Consider the following 20766-nt stretch of genomic DNA (forward strand, 5'->3'; position numbering starts at 1 on the left):
TATAGTAGCCCGGTGACGCGCTGCGGGGTCCGCGGATGTATCACAGTGAAAAGGCGGAGAGTTTACGAAGGGGAGTAGGTACGAAATAGTCCGCTATGTTTTGCAAATTTTCGTAGCGAAAGTCAGGCTTCTGACTTTCTACCTTTGTTCTTTTGGCCCACTGAACGATGTGCTATTAGTAAGATCCCAATATAAATTGATTTACTCCAGCCCAAAATTCGTTTCATGGGTCCTTTAAGCACACCACATCCACAAGAGAGGTCTTGCTCGGTGAAATCTTGATTGGACGTGGAGGAATTATCGCGGCGTGCTAGACGAGTTTTGACGGGACTTTCTTGACACGGACGCGGAGGAGCACCGGAACCTGCGTCGCGTCAGCCGGACAAAGTTCCTGGAGTTTCTTTCACGCGTAGAACCATGAATCGTGCGACAAAATGAACCAACAAACGCACAAAACACAACGATGCGCCATTTTTGTTTTGAACGCCTATAAGCAAAAAACCAAGAAAACCATGTACCGTCGCCAGACTAAATGCTTTCCAAGTCAATCTCCCGCCAAATGCCCGCGAGTGAAAAAGGCGCTCGACTTTATCAGTCCGCGCGTCCGCGGACGAGGCGCAGATCGTAGGAATCGGTGACGTGCCGGTCACGTGGTACACGGTCCGCGGACGAAAATTGCGATTCGGTCCGTCGTGTGAATCGGCTATGAAAGGGGTATTCACACGAGGGAGAAATCACCGAGAGTTCTCCCTCGTATGAATACACCTTTTCACACAAGGGAGAAATCCCGGGGATTTCTCCCCGGCACTGCGCATCTCACGACGAAAACGTCAGGCTTTGCGATGTGCAAAAGCCTCGCGTTTTCATCTCGGGATGCGCGCGTGCCGGGGAGAAATCCCCGGGATTTCTCCCTCCCGTGAAAAGGTGTATTCATACGAGGGAGAAATCTCGGTGATTTCTCCCTGGAGCGCGCATCACGCGACGAGAACGTCAGCCTTTTGCGATGCGGCGCTATGAAGGCCGGTTCAGACACTCGCGTTTGAGTGCGTTTGACTGCGTTGCGTCGAGAACTGAAAACGAGTCACCGGCATATCTGTGCTTCGTATGAAGCGGGGAATCCAATTCAAGGAATCACCTTGGCACGCAGCATAAGAAGCAGGAATGTCCTGGTTTCTCGCAGCCGCAACGCAGTCAAACGCAACTGACTGAACCAGGCGGCGGCGGAGGGAGGGAGGGATGCTCAGGCAGTACGAACAACCCTGGTTTGGCGCCGGATCAACTACGGATTGGCACACTCAGGGTAAAGCTGAACCGGTTGCAAACTTGGAGCAAGTGACCGAACACAGAACAGGAAACGAGGCACGAGCAAAGCGCAGTCTCCACATGCCAACAAAGACCAAACGGATAGCCCCAAATACACCCGCATCAATCAATAAATCAATCAATCAATCAGCGTTCATTTCAGCTTGTATCACAAACTGAGGGTGGCGAAAAAAAAGTGGTGTCGTCCACTGCTTTACGGTCCTTATACAAGTCAGCAGTGTAAACGCGGTATAGAAAAAAAATATAAGAAAAGTGAAAGGTATATTGAGGTACACCGCTCATTCTTTCTGACTTGAGCGAGATAAAGCAAAGCGACAGCCGGTTGCACTATTCATTGGCAATGAAATTGGCTGATACTGCAACGACCATGACGAATTTGCTCCGAAGCGAGCGGAAAGGGCGCCTTTATGTTTGCCGACACAACCCGGCCCCAAGCAATTGGGGGCCCCACGCTATTTCTCGAATTTTACTTTTGGGGGCGCGCGCCAACCCAAACCCCAAACGAAGTTTGGGTTATTACTCATGCGCAGTGCTTAGCACTTATTTCTTTGGAGCCCCAAAGCTTTGGGACCCCCTGTTATAAAACTCTCTATAACTGTCGTACTGCTTCAGCTACAGGATGGGCTAAACGCAAGCTACACCTACCAGCGTCGTTCCTGTGACCGGGGAATGGCCCGTCGAGTTCGCAGATAATTCCATTGGCGCACATGATAGCCGGGTGTTTGAGGGCGTGCACTCTCTTGTGACCAGACAAGTAAATCTTCTGATTCAGAGACGGTCGGCAAGTGGGCCTCGCTGTGCCGTTCCAACTGGTGTTACCGTCACTATGATTTGAACCGCAAGCCACAATCAAGTGTCGTTTCAGCGCAAATGTTTTACGTTTTCATAATTTTTCGCTGTTAAGAAGTTCGTTCGTTGTCCACAATGGCGCTGCATGCGAAAAAGGCGAGCGTGCCGCGTTGCGTCGTCACAAACCCTATTCTATAAGCACGCTGCGTGAGGTGTCGTTGCGTTGGGTACCCCAAAGCCTTGGGTTCCCCAAAGCGTTGGGGCCCCCTATTCTAAAACTCTCTATACTCTTCCACGCTTCATACGAAGCATAGATGTGCAGGTAACTCGCTTTTGTTTCTTGGCGCAGCGCAGTCAAACGCTCTAAAACGCAACTTTGTGTGCGGGATTTAAACACCCTATTATGCATGGCATCTGTTCTTACTGTTCGTCAGAATCTAGTTTCGTCAGCACTTGCAAGCATCGATATTTCCCCGATTCATCAAGGAACACGAGCGCTTTCACAGATGTAACGCATAAAAAAATACTCGTTTGTTGGTAGGCATGGTCTTATGTGGTGCTAGTGCGAGCAGGTGCCACAGAGAGGCATGTAGCCCTTACAATGAATGCCGGAGAGGCCCGTATAGGGGCTGATAATGATAATACAGTGCGATACAATCTGGGGCGCTGATAATGTACTGTGAGGCATCACGAAGGAGGGGTCTAAGTTCATCGCAGGTCTGTGGCAGCTTCGCGACAAAGTCGCGGAACCTCGGGTTGGTCACTAATGGGCACGCTAGTTATTCTTTTTTGCAGCGTTAAAAAAGTGCCAACCAACGGTGCCATCAATTGTAATTTTGTTGTGTGTATGTTTATGCAGCGGGAAGCTAGTCAGCCCCGAGGGCGTCTCGTGTCTTCGTTGGAGATTAAAGCCAGTGGAGTATACCACTGCTTGTCTGACGTTTTCAACGTGCATCACGCAATAGTGCTACATGACAGCACGCCGGTACGATACGATGCTCGTCCAGATTGAAATGGACCGAGGGGGGAGATTGAATCCACGATCAGTGAGCTTTACAGCGCGAGCTTTCGCTACACGCGATACCGATCCCCGAGCAACCAGACATCGAGGTCGAGTTCGAGCTCGAGAGAAAAACAGCAACAACAATAGAATCTCCGTTTTGAGGCATTTAGTACTTGTGTCGCCGTCTCGTTTAGCACGTTGGAAATAAAATTAATAGGGTAATTTTATTTACACAAATACGCAAATACAACATTATTTTGTTTTCTCGTCGTGGTCTCAAAATTAAGATTAGAGGCACCCTTAGTGCGCACAGCCAAGCGTTTTGTCTTGTTTTTCCTCTAAATATTTGTATTTTCAAAAATGTCTCAAAACGCGCTCAAAACAGTCAAAACGGTCATATATCTGGATTTTATTAAAAATCTCCGACGTTCTCAAGGAAAAATCAAAGGGTCGTACAACCTTCATCACGTTTTCATAGGTAACCTCCAAAATAATGAATACCCTCGTGCATTCCTAAAACTCAGGTTTGTGTAGCGAAAATTGCCCATTGAGTGACGAGCGGTCGAATCCCCCTTCCGTCATCACCGGCTTGACTTTATTCTCACAAGGCCGTCCTATCTTGTCTAAACAACGAACGCGGGAGGCTACGCAGCGTGCTGCTTCCGAGATAGCGGAACGTTTACATAGGCCAAGCACGGCGCCGGAATCTTGGAATATGGGCCTATTCGGCGGTGTTTTCCCAACACGCACCCTACGTGGAACATGGGCATTCTGAGAATGCCGTTTTTGTTTTGTATTTAAAATTTTACCATCTCCGAGTCAACCTCTAAAGTATACATAAAAAGTTTTGGCGAAACGATGTCAGCGTGCCCAATCTTCTTCAGCCATGTATGCTTCGAAATCTAAAACTTCAAGGTGGGCCAAACGCGATGTTTTTTTAGGAATGAGTTTTTTTTAGGTACCTGCTGCTAATTGTTTCTCGGTTCTAAGAGCCTTTATCTCTTCGTTGAAGCACGTATTTGAGAAAGATAGCCTACCCGAGCCAGAACCAATGACGAAGATAACGTACCGGTGAGTAAGCAATTTCAGGAGATAGTGCGTGCTCGCACACACGACTTTTGTGCCCTTTTAATCTGTGTGCAAATGCGAGACAATAAGAATCAAAGCAGACGACTCCCCCCAGACATTAAGCTGATAATCCTTGTTTCCCAGAACCACGGTGGAATCGACCATCTTCTTCAATTTCTTCTCTGCTGCTCCGTGACGATTAGGTAATTCAAATATTTACCTTATCGTTATTACATTAGAGCGACCAATTATTTTAAAGTACCATCTATATTGTAGCGTTGGACGCTTTCTGGTTACCTTACGAGGGCTTACGTGGAGACTGATCTTAGTTGGGATAAACGTTGGGCTCCACGATACGGTCGCGCACCAGTCACCTAGCTGTGTTTGGACATTTGTGTTTGTCCTTTGTCCCTCTTGTTCCTCTTCTCCAGAGATTATTTTCGTCTGCAATAAGCGACTGCTTATGCCTGCACTCTAAAAAAACACCCGTGCGTCTACTTCCCCGCACAACACTCAGATAGCCAATCATCGCAACTTATGTAGGCATGCTCAGGCAATGTCCATGCCGAAACATATGTTTCGACCAAAAAAACGAAGTCTTAGTTGTGACATTAAACAATGCAAGCATGGCGTTTTGCATTGCTTAATATGTCACAACTCAGACTGCTTTTCTTGGTCGAAACATATGTTTCTGCATCGTATTTCGCTGGGTTTCCTCCACAAGTTGCGGTGATTGGCTCTCCGAGTGTTGTGCGGGAAAACAGACTCATGGGCTTTTTTTAGAGTGTGGCGGAGTTCGTCCTGCGCACGGCATGAAAACACTGGCTGCCGCGCAGTGCGCATTTATTGCATGCGAGCGTGCCACCAGAAGAAGTTTATCGGTTGTTTACCTTATATTCGTTCAATGGGCATGTCGCAACAACTCCAAGGAGTGAATTGGCACTTGGCGTACGATGCAGAGAACTCATAGCCACTCGCTGAATCTTAAGCCCCGCGCGTCATTCGCCCGCCGCTCCAGAACCGCCATAGCACTGCTTATGCATCATACAAAATACAATCTGTAGCTACTGTCTGAGGCTTGTTTCTTTCTCATCTGACGGCCCCTTTTCTTTGATCACACAAACCATTTTCTTAAGGCTTGTTCTAAGCATTCATGCGTATTGCGGGAGCATTCGTTACGTGGAACCCTTCACGACGCCAGCGCCACAAACAACGGGGGCGGTGGCAGGTCAGCGGGCATGGAGTAGGGATGCCGCGAACCACCCTAGTGTCGATTTCGAAAGGTTTCGATATTTTCGAACCGAACTGATGTTCGAATTCGAAAGGTTTTGATATTTTCGACCGTACGGAGGTTCGAATTCGAAAAATTCGCAACTTTCAAAAATCGTGGAGTTTTGAATTCGAAAAGGTTGAAGCTTTCACGATTTCTACAAGTTCAAGTTCGATTATTTCGAATATTGTTTTACCCGAGGTTCGATAAATTTGAAGATTTCGACCTTTCCTAACTTGAAAATTGTGAGATTCGAATGTTTTGAATTTCTTTGGATCTGAAAATCGAAAAATTGAACGTTTCGAATTCTTATAGACATGAAGTTCGATAAATTCAAAGATTTCGAATTTCTTTCTACATAAAGTTCGAAGGTTTCGCTTTTCTTTTAGGGCTACATTCGAAAAAAAAAAAACTTCGAAGGTTTCGAATTTATTTCAAGTCCAAGTGCGCAAAGTTCGAAGTCCGACTTTGATGTTCCGTCACAGTTTCTGTTTCAAATAACGTTTTCACGCCTCACTGGTTTTCACGAAATCAGGTTTAGAAAAGTTTGGGTGTGATATTTAGACTGCGTGAAGTTGGTCAGGCAATTAAATGAGACGAAGAGTGTCCCGGATGTGCTGTAATATTTGCCAGCGCAGTGTTACGTGTGACCATAGATCAGTAATTGTGACCGCCAGGCGGGGGAGGGAGGGGGGGGGGTCATTAACGTGTATCACGAAGTAGTGATCACACGAACGCACTGTTTAACGATACTCATCCAGTTCGAAACGGCGTAGTTGAGGTAGGTGGTTCAGGCTCAGAAAAACCTTAAAGCGATGTGGCAAACTGTCTCCTTACCCCTTTGCACGCTGGTAGTAATCCAATGGAACGCCGCCCGCGTGACGCTGGCATATAGTAAGTTTAGTTTGTACAGGATGCAAAATCCTGAGACTGGGAATGAAACCTGAAAAATAAAAGTGTAAGAAGACAGAAAAAAGGGGACAGGACAACGCCTCAAACTCAACTCTGGGAATGAAATAAAAGAAAAAGTGTAAGACAGAAAATAGGGGACTGGACAACGTCTCAAACTAAGCTCAGAACAACGTCTCAAACTCAACTCAGCTGAAAACTCAACTCAGGACAACATCTGAAACTCATCTCAGCTGAGTTTGAGATGTTGTCTCAAACAATACACAATGCACGGGCTAATTCGCATCTTAAGAGGTAGACACCAATCCAGTTTCACCGCTAAATATAGCGGGGGAAATCGGCGTAACGTCACATGACCTGACGTCACGTGACATACACAACCATTCAATTTTCCCGCTAAATTTAGCGGGAAAATATACGTCATACGGCACACCAATTCCCTATATTGCATAGTATGCATTGTAGGACTTTGAAGGTGCAGGTCGCTGGAAATAGACCGATCTCACCAAGCGTTCGGCGCATGCGTGAAGTCGCTATAACTTTAGTTTGCAGGAGGCATGCAGCAGTGCACAAGACGGCTCGTGCCGCCTCATGCTCCACATGCGCAGAGCTCCAGCGGGGTTGTCGCACGTGCAGAAAGACTAAAGTTCCCTCGATGCATTGCGGCAGCGGTGGCGTAGTCAAACTGGCTGGTGAGATCGGTCTATTGTTTCGCTTACGGTGTATTACGTTACGTTGTAATACGACCAGGAGTCACCGGGACATCCGTTCTTCATAAGCCTCGTGCAAAACTACTCATTGAGCTGGTTATCACGCTTCATACAATGCTCGGAGGTCCCGATGAGTCTTGATTGTAGCTCGACATAAGCAGACGATGGCAGAAGGTAGCATGCATTAACGGGGATATGCGGAGAGAAACTCGTCTGATTCTTGCACAGGGATCGCGCGGACGTCAGAAAGAGGCCTTGCTCTGATTGGCTCTGATGGAAGTATAGTGGGTAGACCTCAAAGCAAGCTGCCTCGACGTCTACCCACTACCCTCCATTCAGAACCAATCAGAGCTTGGCGTTCTGACGGCACAACATCCCCTGCAAATGAAGCAGACCAACTTGCTCTCCGCATATCTAAGGAAACGAGACTATGTGAAGGGATCTCGAGGGGTATTCACACGGGAGGGAAATCCGGCCCTTCGCTTCCTGGGATACGCATCACGTGGTAACAACGACACGCTTTTGCGCGGAACCGCGCTGACGTAGACATCCCAGGGACATGGGGAAACTTTTGCTCGGGCTGCAGAAACGTTCCACGTCTATCGGACCACTTCCATAAATCTGTCTCCGCGCGCGTTGCATTCTGGGAACCTGTGGGCCAGGAACGGAGGGCGTACGGATTTTGCTTCGCAATGTTTCCCACAACGCATAACGTGGCAGTGCGCCGCGGTGAGGCGCTTAGAGTTTTGGAATAAGTCAACTTCATAGGTTTTTCTCGGCCAGATACCGGCGGTGGCATCCGGATCGGCTGACCTGTGGCTTACGCTGTTGCGCATGTCGTCCGAGGCAGCGGAAGCAGTCTTCTATATTTATCAATGCGGTCTTCAAGCCGCTCATCATGAAACTGGTTTTTGATTACACGTCCTTTGTAATGCGTAAGCATTAACTATCTTACGGAGCGGAGCCGGCGCCCTCTGTAACCGCGAAAAAAACGCGAAAGAAACGCCCATTCTCCCATTGGCTGAGCGAAACGGCTCCTAGATAGCTATTGGCGGCCCCTTCACGAGAGCACGTGCTAGGCCGCCGCTCTCGTGTCAGACGTTGCCGAAAGGGGGGGGGGGGGGGGGGGGGGGGCTGCGGCCGTTTCACGAGAGCGCGCGCTTGGCCGTAAAAGGGGTGGGGGGCGTTGTGGCTGCTTTTGTGGTGCGAGGAAAATGGCGGCGCCTGAGGCATCTCTATTGTCGGCGGCCGCAACCTGGGCAGTAGTGAAACCTGGCCGTCCACGCCAGTACACACCGGACAAGCGAAGGGAGCGGAAGAACGACATTCATGCTTTCATATTCACAACTCATAAGAAGTGCTTAGCTGTCCTCGGAATTTTCGACGTAATGCCCGACACCTTGCTGGTCGATTTGGCCGTCATTATATATGACTAACTGGGTATTTTGTTTCATTTACCCATTCAAGAAGCATCTTTGTTTTAGCAGGAAGCAGTCTTCTGCATCTAACAGCGCTGCTGCAATAATCGCGTACCGCCGTTTCATGCACGCATCATTTTTTTTTTTTTTTGCTCTCGTCAATGCAAACCGAGCCCTGTTGCCGAGAGTCTGAACACTAAATGCGTCTGATAACACTGACATCCCTCTCGGCTCCCGACCCTTCGTGTAAGTGCTATAAGAAGTCGAGGAGGGACTCCCGCTGGTTCCGCCCATCACTGACGTCACGCACACCCCTCCTCGAAAAGCATCCCTTTAGCGAATACCACTTCAGAGGAAATAGGTTATTTTACCCTCTGATTGCGCTATGATATGACAACCTTGCCAGCCAGCACGCGCTCGCAACTGCGACCAGCTAAAAAATTATTGTACTGAACAGACTAACAGAGCAAACAACGCCCTTTGACAATTTTATGAAAAGGTGCATTATCCCCAGTATAGCCTCACCAAGGAGGGGGGCGGGAAGGGGGGGGGGGGGGGTGGACCGCACCGGGTGCAAAGCTCAGAGGGGTGCAACTGGGCCTTGAAAGGGGGGAGGTGTGTTGCGGCGGGCCAAAAGAGCTGGGAAAGGGGAGAGGGAGGTCATGGCGGGCCCCGGTTGCCGCTGACCCTCGCGACGCCACTGATTACCCTTCGGATGTTTCATTGAAGCCCTGGGTGGTATGATTCCTATTCCTGAATTCATAACCAATATTGATCTCTCCCAGTGTTTCAGTGACTTAATACAAGGATGCTCGGGAGTGAAAGGCTTGTATTTGTAATGAAAAGTTTGCAATTACTGTATCTATAAAGGAATTAAAGTCACAACAATTACTTGTAGTAAAAATTACATTTACAAATCAATCTGAAGTAGTTACAATGCCGTGATTGAATACCAAGCGTGATGCGAATTCGATTTTGTCGACTTTAGTCTACCGTTGTGCCACCAAGGGGTCATCTACATGTAATGGCGCGATGCATTCTTGTTAAAATGGTCTTCAAGAGAACAATGTGCACTTAAAACATTTTAATATTATTTAATAGGGTTATTTGAAAGTGCTGCATTAGGGGTTCTCGTATACTGAATTTTATACGTTTTTATGAATGTATATAATAATAAAGGTGTTATTCTTTTTTGTTGATTCATAAAAATTACCTGGCAATTAACTAATGACCCCGCTTCAAAAAGAAATCAACAGCATTCACTGTAGATTCAAGAGTGTATCTGTCGGCGATTTTTGAAAGACGATTGAGCCGTCGAATTTATACAAGATGATACATAAACAACGCTCATGGATTCCTAACAAAATACGTTTATGTTTCTATGGAACAAACTAGACAGCCAACCCCAACTAACAATACAAAGATCCCAGCAAATAACGAACGCCCGAATAAGATCAAATCTGAAGAATGAGATGCGCGCAGAAATAGCAAGCAGGTGAAACAAATACTCATTGTCGCTTTGGAAATCTCATTCTTCATTCTAACTGCATTTCGGACTTCATTCGCTTGGATTTTATTATAATTCGGTGTGAATGACTTTCTGAGTTACGCAGAAAACTGAACTCACAAACTCTTTAGGGTGACTGCTGTTAAGTCTGATTCACATCGTGCAAATGCGACTGCGACGACGTCATTCGTGCAACAGAAACAGCGTGGCAGAGACTACCAGGCTCAACGCCGGAGCTGCTAAATCGCGAGACAATTCGCACAATGTGAATCAAACCTCGTTGACGAGGCTTCAGCAAATCCCGTCTGTGTTTCATGTACGTACGTCGGGGCCCGCTAAGTTTAGAGGGTAAATAGAGAGTTTTCGTAGATCGGCGTTTCTCCTCCGCTAAGCCATCCGCAAGGAAGAAGCTGCCACTGCGCCTGCGCGCCGGTGGCTTTGACTGTATTGTTCCTGGTATTGTGACGCGTTGGCGGAGAGCGTTGCGAAACGACACAACGATCTAAAAAGAAGTACCGAATGTCTCCGCTTAATTTAGCGGGAAGCAAAATTTGTCATAACAATGGGACGCTTCAACGTCACATGATGCCACGTCGCGTGGCATCAAAAATGACCCGCTTAATTCATTGCCAAAACATCGCGACTAAATCTAGTGCGTAATTTTTCCGCTAAAGTTAGCGGGAATGTTTGTTCCGTGTGACGTCGTAGTGCTACATGAGGTCACAGTGTCACGTGATTTCATGGCGTCAGGTAACGTCATAGTGTCACCTGAACGCCGTCCGCCAAATTTAGAACAACGTAAATCTTCTAAATTTAAACACAACTGTGCGCAGCGTCTTGGCAGTCACCGGAGTTCATTTGTGGAACACGGCGAAGAATCCGGCATTTTGTTTGACTGTAGCCCATTAATGTTGCTTTTTTCCAGACGACACTACAACCAGGAATGACGAGCAAGTCAATCGAGGACATCGGCGTTCTTTTTAGAGAAGTGGACGGCCTCTACATCAGCAAATTCTTTGACGAAGACATCTTGAGGTCTGCTTTCTCCTACAAGCCCAGACCCGAAGAAATATTCATCGTAACCTACCCAAAATGCGGCACAACTTGGACTCAGTACATTGTGCACTCCATCTTGAACGACGGTGTGCTTCCCAAGGACTTCACTGACTTTATGCTAAGGTCGCCTTTCCTTGAGTTCCTTGGCGCCGAGGCAGCAGAGAAAATGATCCGGCCCGGCGCCATCAAAACTCACTTACCCTTCAACATGCAGCCTTACTCTGAGAATGCCAAGTACATATACGTCGCTCGGAACCCCTACGACTGCTGCGTTTCTTTCTTCCATCATATCAAGAGCGCGCCTCCGTATAGACTTGGAGACTCGTCATTTGACCAGTTCTTCGAGATGTTTGTTAGCGGGAAAGTCAGCTTCGGAGACTATTTCGATCACCTGTTATCCTGGTATGATCACCGAAACGACGAAAATGTCCTCTTCTTCACCTATGAAGACCTTAAAAAGGATACCAAAGGTTGGGTTCTGAAGATTGCCGATTTCCTGGGTGAAGGCTACGGAGCGAAGCTAAGACGGAACAAGGCGTTGCTTGACCGGGTGCTGAAAGGCACAAACTTCGAAAGCATGAAGAAACCTGTCAATGAGGGCCTGAAAACGCTGATGCCAAACCTTCTTTCACTTCCCCATGAGAAGCAGCTAAAATCTGTAGAAGTCTTCAAAACGTTCCTGGTGAAAGAGGAGTCGTTTTTGCCGCAGGGCGACTTTATACGTAAGGGTATCATCGGGGATTACAAGAACCACTTCTCGGTAGAGCAGACTCGACGGATGAAGGAGCGAATTGCAGTCAAGACAGCAGGGAGCGACGTTATGAGCTTGTGGAATGATATTGATTTGCCTTAAACGCAGCATACTAGAAAAAAGGAACACGTGAAGATTGTTCTTTTTTACCAAAACAGTCTTATCTTTTGGCCATTAAAAAGTGGAACTTTCTCGAAGTGTCAAAGTGGAAGACATTGTTGTAGTACACAGTAAGATCGAACGAATAAACGTGCAAATTTACATTTTAAACATCCTGACACATTGATGTCATTAATAGAATAAAACCATAAGCAATGTGCACATTGATGAGGCCAGATTTCTATAAAACGTGTTACAAGCACCGTGTTACTTGTACCTGGTTGATTTTTTCTTAAAGGGGCCCTGCAATCATATTTAAGCGTCTACCTTTTTTGCGGTTTCCACGTCTCTTGGGGTCCAGGCAAGCCAGCGGGCATGGAGAGAGTAACTAAATATCAGTGCGTCATATTTTAAAGGGGCCCTGCAATCATATTTAAGCGTCTACCTTTTATGCGGTTTCCACGTCTCTTGGGGTTCGGGCAAGCCAGCGGACACGGCGAGAGTAACTAAATATCAATGCGTCATATTTTAACCGGACGACGCGGAAACCACCTCCACCGACGAGGGCGACCCGCGGTACCGAAAGCGCGCAAAATGTGACGTCTTTGGTCCTAGGCTTACTACTGGTCAAAGCCGCTAAAAGTTTTTTTGTAGTCAAAATACAAAATGTAAGTGGCGCGAACCGTTTCAATTATTTATAAAAAAAAGTTTTTGTTCAGTATTTTAGATCAGAAAAGAAACAAATACAGTTTATAAAGTACGGAAACAAGAAAAGACCCGTCGACATACCCGCCACCAAGCGGCGGAAAAAACGGCGCACACTAGAAAGAACTAGTGGGATAAGGCTACGACGAAGGGCCAGCGCAGAAAAGTCCCGGATGTACGCGGCGGCGCTGCGGTCGTATACCGGCTTGACGATCCGACCGGTTCCGAGCGTTCCGAAGGCCTTCGGCGCGGGCCCTGCTGGCGATTTGTCCATTTGGCGGCATGGCAGCGCGAAGTGGCTCCCGTTCTGAACTGATCGTTACCCCGTGTTTGCTGTCGTTTGTGGCCAATGAAGTGTTATGCCGAAATAGTCTTTAATCGTGCAGCAAACGCAATGCCAGCCGCCCCGGTCGCCCGGTTCATAGAGCCTATCCAACACATGCTTTAGTGGCGCCCTCTCGAGCCGTCGACCCGGAGTGCGGCAACCGTGAACGCTCGATGAGCTCACTACCCCTCCTCTAGTTCACGGCCATTCAAGCCAGGACCTAAGACGTCATGAAGGAGGTTATTTTTTGCTTGTTTTTGTAATTCTAATTCGCCTAGAACTTTTAAAATAAAGCGAAATTTGAGAAAAGAAAAGTTTTATTAAGTTACTACGTTCAGTGCGCTCAGGTTCGGTGCAAATTAAAACCAGTCAAAAAGTCATTGCAGGGCCCCTTTAACCGGGCGACGCGGAAACCACCTCCACCGACGAGGGCGACCCGCGGTACCGAAAGCGCGCAAAATGTGACGTGTTTGGTCCTAGGCTTACTACTGGTCAGAGCCGCTAAAAGCTTTTTCGTAGTCGAAATACAAAATATAAGTGGCGCGAACCGTTTCAAATATTTATAAAAGAAGTTTTTGTTCAGTATTTTAGATCAGAAAAGAAACAAATGCAGTTTATAAAGTACGGAAACAAGAAAAGAAGCGTCGACATACCCGCCACCAAGCGGCGGAAAAAACGGCGCATACTAGAAAGAACTAGCGGGATGAGGCTACGACGAACGGCCAGCGTAGAAAAGCCCCGGATGTACGCGGCGGCGCTGCGGTCGTATACCGGCTCAACGATCCGACCGGTTCCGAGCGTTCCGAAGGCCTTCGGCGCGAGCCCTGCTAGCGATTTGGCCATTTGGCGGCATGGCAGCGCGAAGTGGCTCCCGTTCTGAACTGATCTTTACCCCGTGTTTGCTGTCGTTTGTGGCCAATGAAGTGTTATGCCGAAATAGTCTTTAATCGCGCAACAGATGCAATGCGAGCCGCCCCGGCCGCCCGCTTCATGGACCCTATCCAACATATGCTTTAGTGGCGCCCTCTCGAGCCGTTGACCCGGAGTGCGTCAACCGTGAACGCTCGATGAGCTCACTACCCCTCCTCTAGTTCATGGCCACTCAAGCCAGGACCTACTACGTCATGAAGGAGGTTATTTTTTGCTTGTTTTTGTAATTCTCATTCGCCTATAACTTTTAAAATAAAGCGAAATTCGAGAAAAGAAAAGTTTGATTAAGTTACTACGTTCAGTGCGCTCAGGTTCGGTGCAAATTAAAACCAGTCAAAAAGTCATTGCAGGGCCCCTTTAACGAAGTAACGATCTTGTCCCTTTTTAAAAGAAGGACGGAGTAACGTATTTTTGTTACCTTCGGATGAAGTAACGGCTAGCGGCCTTTAGTTAGTTCTGGAGGGGAACGTGCACAACACGAGTACGCGACCTAGTTCTCGCCCCTGGCAACTGCAATTTGTGCGACGCGTAAAAGACCACTATAACACTGGCACAAAGCGTGACAGTAGTTATCTCTGCATGAAGGCGTTAAATAGCGAGGAAGTTTTAATTACCAAAAATATTGGAAGCGGCTTCTACTACATAGAAGGGGGCCTTTTTCACCCAAAATGTCGTGCCCCAAGGGATAATCTCGGGGCCCTGTAAGCCTCCTCCGCTTTGCGTAGTCGTGCTTCGAGATCCTCACGTAGACGTGCACGCGCAGCACGGTTGGCCTATCGTTGGTGGTAAGTGTGGGGGCGACGCCGGTCGAGAGCCTCGAGAGCCAGCCGTTCACTCCGCGCTCGATCCTGGACGGAATACGGCCTTAGCGCGGCGGCGCCATGACAAGTGTCGGCGGAATTGACGACGCAAGCGAACGAAGACACGCGTTTTCTTGGTGGTTTTGAGCGGTGAATAGAGAAGGTAATCTTGACGTTCAGAGCTGAGCGGAGAGGACTACGCATGCAGAGAAACGAGGCGAAGCTCTGCGTGGAAGGTGGGTGCAAGGCGGCCAGGTTTTGCACACCATATTCTAAGTTTCGAGTTAGGATCGAGAGTAGAGACGTTTCACTAAAATTAAAAACGGTGCAAGTATTTAAATCATCCAGAATTACCCGTAAAAAGTAGATACTGCCAATGCGAAATTTCGTATCTCTCGAGTAAGGTCTCAAAAGACCTATTTTAACGTTACCGTTCGCAGACGACAGGGCAAAACGCTCCTCTGAGGCTTCATTGCTGTCGCGTCATTATTTGCCGGTCGTTGGGGCTCTACTCTCCTCCGTATTCACGCGGCCTAGTGAATGAAAACACGCGACCATCTCGCTCGTCGCGCCGCGAGAGAAGGGTTTCTTTATATCTGCTGTGGCGACACGCAACTGCACCCGCCGACACCGAAATCCCTGTAATGTGTCTCCCGTAAAGTTATCGCATTAAAAAAGGTGCCTTTTTTGCCCACAATGTAAAAAACAAGCAAAATCGATAGCAAATGCGCGTTTGAGGACCTTGAAACCCTCTCGTCACTGTGTAAGCCTCCTCTGCTTCGCGCAGTCGCACCTCGGTATCCTCACGTCGCCGTACACGCGCAGCACTGCTGGCCCATCGTCGCTGGTCAGTGTGGGCGCGACGCAGGTCGCGAGCCGCGAAACCAACCGTTCCCCCCGCGCTCGTTCCTGGGATGGAGTACGGCCTTGGCGCGAAGGCGCCATTAGAAAGTCTGCTAAGGCTTTTAAAAAAGAAAGGTCGTGACTATATTCCGTTTCGCCTTATGGTGCACCACAGAGAAGGCGAGAAGCGCGAGATCATAGCGTTGGGAGCTGCTATTAACGCACGAGCGCTTGTGCCGCCGAGGTGTGTATTAGAGCAAGGAGCTCGCAGTTGTAGCCTTTCCTGCGGTACATCATAATGTGAAACAGAGTATAGTGGTGGGCGAATAGGGATTTGAACTGAATATCACACCGTCATTCTTAGCTTTAACAGTGCGAAGAGAGCTCCAATGTCATCAGCTTCCCCAGTATTGTGAAGGATGTACGAAGCGCTTTGAACCCTTTGTGGTGACGTCTGCTCCCCTCTGGCGCGCACACGTTTTATCTTTATTTTTTGCTCATTCAAAATCGCACGTTGAAGATAGCTGCGCCACCTTATCCGCACCAAGGTAGTAATGGCCTTCCTATACTTGGTGCCAACCTGAGTCCGAGCCTACTCGAAGATCAAAATACACGCAAACACGAACATACTATAAACAAACTTTCACGATGTAGCTTCGGCGCTCAATTGAGTGAGTCCTCTTGTTCGCGCGGCGCGGCCAATGGGAAAATCCACCTCATATATCTTCTCACGCCATGAAAAGAAAGTATTTTTTTTTGTACTCCGCTGCGACTACAGACAACTATACTTCGTTCTAGCTTAAGTTCAGACGCAGCCAACAGTACTAAATATCACATCTGATATATTTATTTTAGCTCGGAAAATCCACGGTGACACAGAAAGGAATATCGCCCATACCTTGAACACCTGCGGCGCCGCTTGTAATGATGATGAAAAGATATTTTACAGCGGAGCTGTCAAGGGCTAGCTTCCCCAGGATCGTGTCCCAGGCAAAGAAATGAAGACACCGAACTCTCGACACCTACCGCCATCTATGAGCCACGGCGGCAAGCCACGTATCTGGTTGCCGCCGTCGCTCATATTTTGCGGCAGCCTTTCCACTCTGGCTTGCCGACTTGCGGTCGGCCATTACTTTGCATTGTACCAGCTCCGCTTGTCTTCCTTCTTCATCAGAGTGGAAAGGCTGAAAGTTTTTTCTCAAATGAATAATGTGGATGGTGACGATGATGATGAGGTGATGAAGACGGTTAACAGCGTCAGGCCCAGCAGCGGACTTCGCGACGGTGGTCTTCGCTGGGCCGCCATGGCCTGCTGACTTCTAGCAGGTCGGTCTCGAGCGCATGGTGAGGGCTGCTTGCGTGCACAATTTGTAGACGAGCCGGCCAAACTCCCGGCTACGCAGGTAGTCCAGCACCCCATGGTGGAACTCCAGGGCTTGGCGCCGGTGTTGACCGGGCGGCGGTCTTCGCGAAAGCGGACCTTGGTATCTCCCATCTTGCGGTCGATATCGTAACCGAGCAGCTTGAGCACCCGGTCGATCGAAGACGCGGTGGGTGCAACTAATCGAGCTGGTTCTCTGACAATGGGAAAGACATGTCTTGTGTCCAGCTGGCTTCCTCTTCTTAAAGGGGTACTCCGCCGATTTTTTGAGCTACCTCAACTAACTATATTTTCTGACTCCCAGGCCTTTACCCTTTCTGGAATGCTATTTAATATCGTGAAATTCATAATAGTTATTGCGAAATCGGCAAATGAAAATGATGCAAAAACAGACATTCAAATATACCCGCCCTTTTCAGGGCCGTGACGTCAGTGGAAGTTCAGCTTGCCAGTCGGGCGAGCAGTCTAAAAAATAGAATATGCCAATTATTTGTTCCGTGCTGGAGCGCGGGGACTGGAGCGAGCTTCCAAGGCATTCATTTGACACCATGAAACTGCTTCAAATCAGTTGGGAACAAATTCTACGGTCCAAAGAGTGAACCCCTGCACTTCCAATGACGTCACTTTTTCATTGTTGCCAGTAGAGACTTTCAGTTTGAAAAACACGGTGAGGACCAAAATTGTAAATTCAATAACTTCGTGAAAAAAAATTATTTTGACCTAATATTTCGGATACTATTTTGGCGATGTTGTTTGGCGAGTTTAGCAAAATTTCAAGCAAATCGGGGACCATGAAGAAACCGGCGGAGTACCCCTTTAAAGGGTAACTGCAAAGAAAAAAAAATATTTTTTTTTAAATAGTCTAATTGGGACAAGCATGTCAAAAAACAATTTTTCCGCGAGAAAAAACATTTTTTACAGCAATGTTTATTGCGTGAGACTCATTTTAGTTTGCGGCTATTTCGTCCGTTTTAAATCGCGCGCCACGAAGTTGTGATTATGTGACGTCAATCCCAAAAGGTTCTCATTGGCTAAGAGTTTGATTGACAGCTTAGATCTTGGTTGTTAAACCTTTGTTATATGTTGCAATTTCCTTTTGAGCGGCATATTCTTACGTTTAAAGAATAACCCATGCGATGAGAGTTATTATTCTTTACAAAAGGTTTACAAGACTGGCACTTCCGTTTGGATTCATACAAACAAAAGCTTCGCCATTCTTTCATGGCCGCCGAAGTCTCTGCTCCCGCCTGTCTCGCCTACCTCAACTAATCGTTTCGCCAAAGTGATCAGTGTTTCGTCGTTTCGTGCTGACCCAGGTGCATGAGTGAGACTTCTTGAAGTGAAGTAGTGTGTGTTTAGCAGCTGTCGCAGGTGTTAGTGATAGGAAGCGACGCGGGGTTTTGGCTTTCATAGCACGGTTCTTTCGTTTTCCTCTTTGCTTGCTTAGCGTTTTTCTTTTTGTTTTGTTTTGCTTGTTTGCGCGTGCAAATGCTGACCTTTCGGAGGTGTCAGATGCGTGATCCCGACAGTGAGCCTTCCAGCAGCCATGTCGCCCCGAAAGGAATGCTATTTGGCTGGAGGCAATCGGGCGTTCGCGTAGCGACCAACGTGTCTAGTTACGTTCTTGTCATATCGCTCTGGAGGCCGTCGAGATTCGCCCCGTGTGCATCTAACGACCGCGACTAGACAGAAAATAAAAAAAGCACTATGTCCACTACGTAAAAATGGTCTCAGTTCATGCATCTGTAGGCAGGTACGATATCGTGCCCAAATTTATTCACACCGCACGATGCAACACGTCGCTGTGCAAGCGCAGTCCAACACGAAGCATAAAAACGGCAGAGTTAGGACAACAATTCGGAGTCCATTGTTCAATTAAGACGACGTAATTTTGTTGAAAACGCCCGCAGCTTTTTACTCACGGTATGCGTCGGGAAACTTCCACATTTTGAAACAGAACGAGGCAGATTTACTTTTAAAAACGCTCCCAGCGTCCTCCCGGACCAGTTTGACTGGATCAGCTGACGACGACGGGACTTAGCTGGTCGAACGTCAACCCCACAACAACCAATTTGCGCTCCGTGTTAGCACCGCATTACTCACACCACGAACGTTTCAGCTCTTTGTCGCATCGCCGTGTTGCACCAAACAGAACGAGATCGCCGAAACCAACGCAGCGCTGTCGTGAACCTTGGCTTGTGGTTGCGCACTCGTGGATTCTGTGACTTCCTTCGCTTTCAAAGCGCGCACGACGATTACGAACGATACTTTCCCAGACAGCACATGACGCCGGGCCAACATTGGTATTTAATTGGCAAGCAACGGTCCAATATCGGGCCGATGTGGTCGTCGTAGAACCAATATTGGTGGTACACTGGAATATACTGGCCAACGTTGGCCTGACTTGACCAACGGCTCACCAACGTTGGCAACCGATTGGCTTAGGCTGGCCAACATTGGCCTACCTCAGCCAATGGCTTACCAACGTTGGCAACCGATTGGTTTAGACTGGCCAACATTGGCCAACCTCAGCCAACGGCTTAGCAACGTTGGCTATTGGTTGGCTTAGGTTGGCCAACATTGGCCTGTCTTAGCCAATTGGTTACGAACATTGGTAATCAATTGGCTTAGGCTGGTCAACATTGGTCTATGTTAGCCAATGAGTTGCCATCATTGGTAATCGATTGGCTAAGACAGGCCAATGTTGGCCAGCTTAAGCAAATCAATTACCGACATTGGTAATCGATTGACTTAGGCTGGGCAACATTGGCCTGTCTTAGCCAGTGGCTTACCAATGTTATATATAATTGGCTTAGTTCTTTTAATGTGCTGATCGCGCACGCTGAGAACAATCTCTAGCTATGCCTCCGGGGGTAACGATTCTTCTGTTTTCACACGCAGAGCAAGTTAGCAACTGAATTATAACGCTGTATGCTATGCGAGCTGTAGCAAGTTTGAACGTCCACGCAGAAAAAAACCGTGTTCGGTGACAGGTTAAAAATAAACGCTGGGGAGGAGGTCGACTCCTCCTGATCTTTCGATCTACAAATATGGAAAGAGATGGGAGGAGCTTCTACCCCCTGTCACCGACTATAACTAACACGCGCATTCCCAAAACTGATAGTTATGCTTAGTAAATTCCACACAAAATACAAAATGCACGCTTCCTTCGATTTGTGTATATGTTTATACGGCAAAAAGCATAGTGCCTCTTCTCTTATGCCCATTTAGCGACGCAGCCGGGAAATCTTTCCAAAGAGGGTGGGGGGGGAGGCAGGTTTCAACCCCGAAATTTCCACCCGCCTCCCCAACCTAGGACACGGGTGTATTGTCAGCTGTATGTGATCTTGAAAATCTCAAGGCAACCCGCTTTGCTGAGCCGCAAAACGCAGCCTATAATTCAGACTGAACCGGGCCAAATTTAAAAAAATAAATAAAAAGCACTAATAATTTTAGCAAAAAAAATAAAACCTTAAACAAATATCCAGCGACTGATTAAGCAATTACATGTCTTCACGAATAAAAAATTGCGTTGAATTAACATCTCGAACACCCTATGTTTGAGGTAGGAGGTGACATAAAGCTGATGCGCATTTCAATCTGCAAAGAAAGGTTATCACGCAACATATAGACCTTTCCAGAAAAGGGCTGCTGGCCGGTTTCATTTTCAGTGTTCGTGCGTATCGCGCGTGATTTGCTCGCTTTCCGAAGCGACGCACACGCGCGCGCTGAGCTGTGGAGATCGCACGCTGAGCTGTGGATTTGTAAACATTGGAAAGGTCTATAACAGAAGAAGCTGAGCATTATGCCTGCTTGCCCAAAAATGACTTCAAAGTGCGTACAAAATACGGCAACTGCAGTACTGACTACGGTAGTGAC

The 20766-nt window shown here is 47.7% G+C and overlaps 1 protein-coding gene across 1 annotated transcript; it reads left to right on the forward strand.

Annotated features, from left to right (window-relative positions):
* The first annotated feature begins 4245 nt into the window (after positions 1-4245).
* Positions 4246-12080, forward strand: LOC115329927 (sulfotransferase 1C2-like). Its single transcript, XM_029991607.3, has 2 exons — positions 4246-4386; positions 10923-12080. The coding sequence occupies exon 2, from the start codon at positions 10941-10943 to the stop codon at positions 11904-11906; it is 966 nt and encodes a 321-aa protein (XP_029847467.2). The 5' UTR covers positions 4246-4386; positions 10923-10940; the 3' UTR covers positions 11907-12080.
* Positions 12081-20766: the final 8686 nt, after the last annotated feature.

This window comes from Ixodes scapularis, unplaced genomic scaffold (assembly GCF_016920785.2).
Source record: "Ixodes scapularis isolate PalLabHiFi unplaced genomic scaffold, ASM1692078v2 PGA_scaffold4__175_contigs__length_147842914, whole genome shotgun sequence".
Classification (NCBI taxonomy): Eukaryota; Metazoa; Arthropoda; class Arachnida; order Ixodida; family Ixodidae; genus Ixodes; species Ixodes scapularis.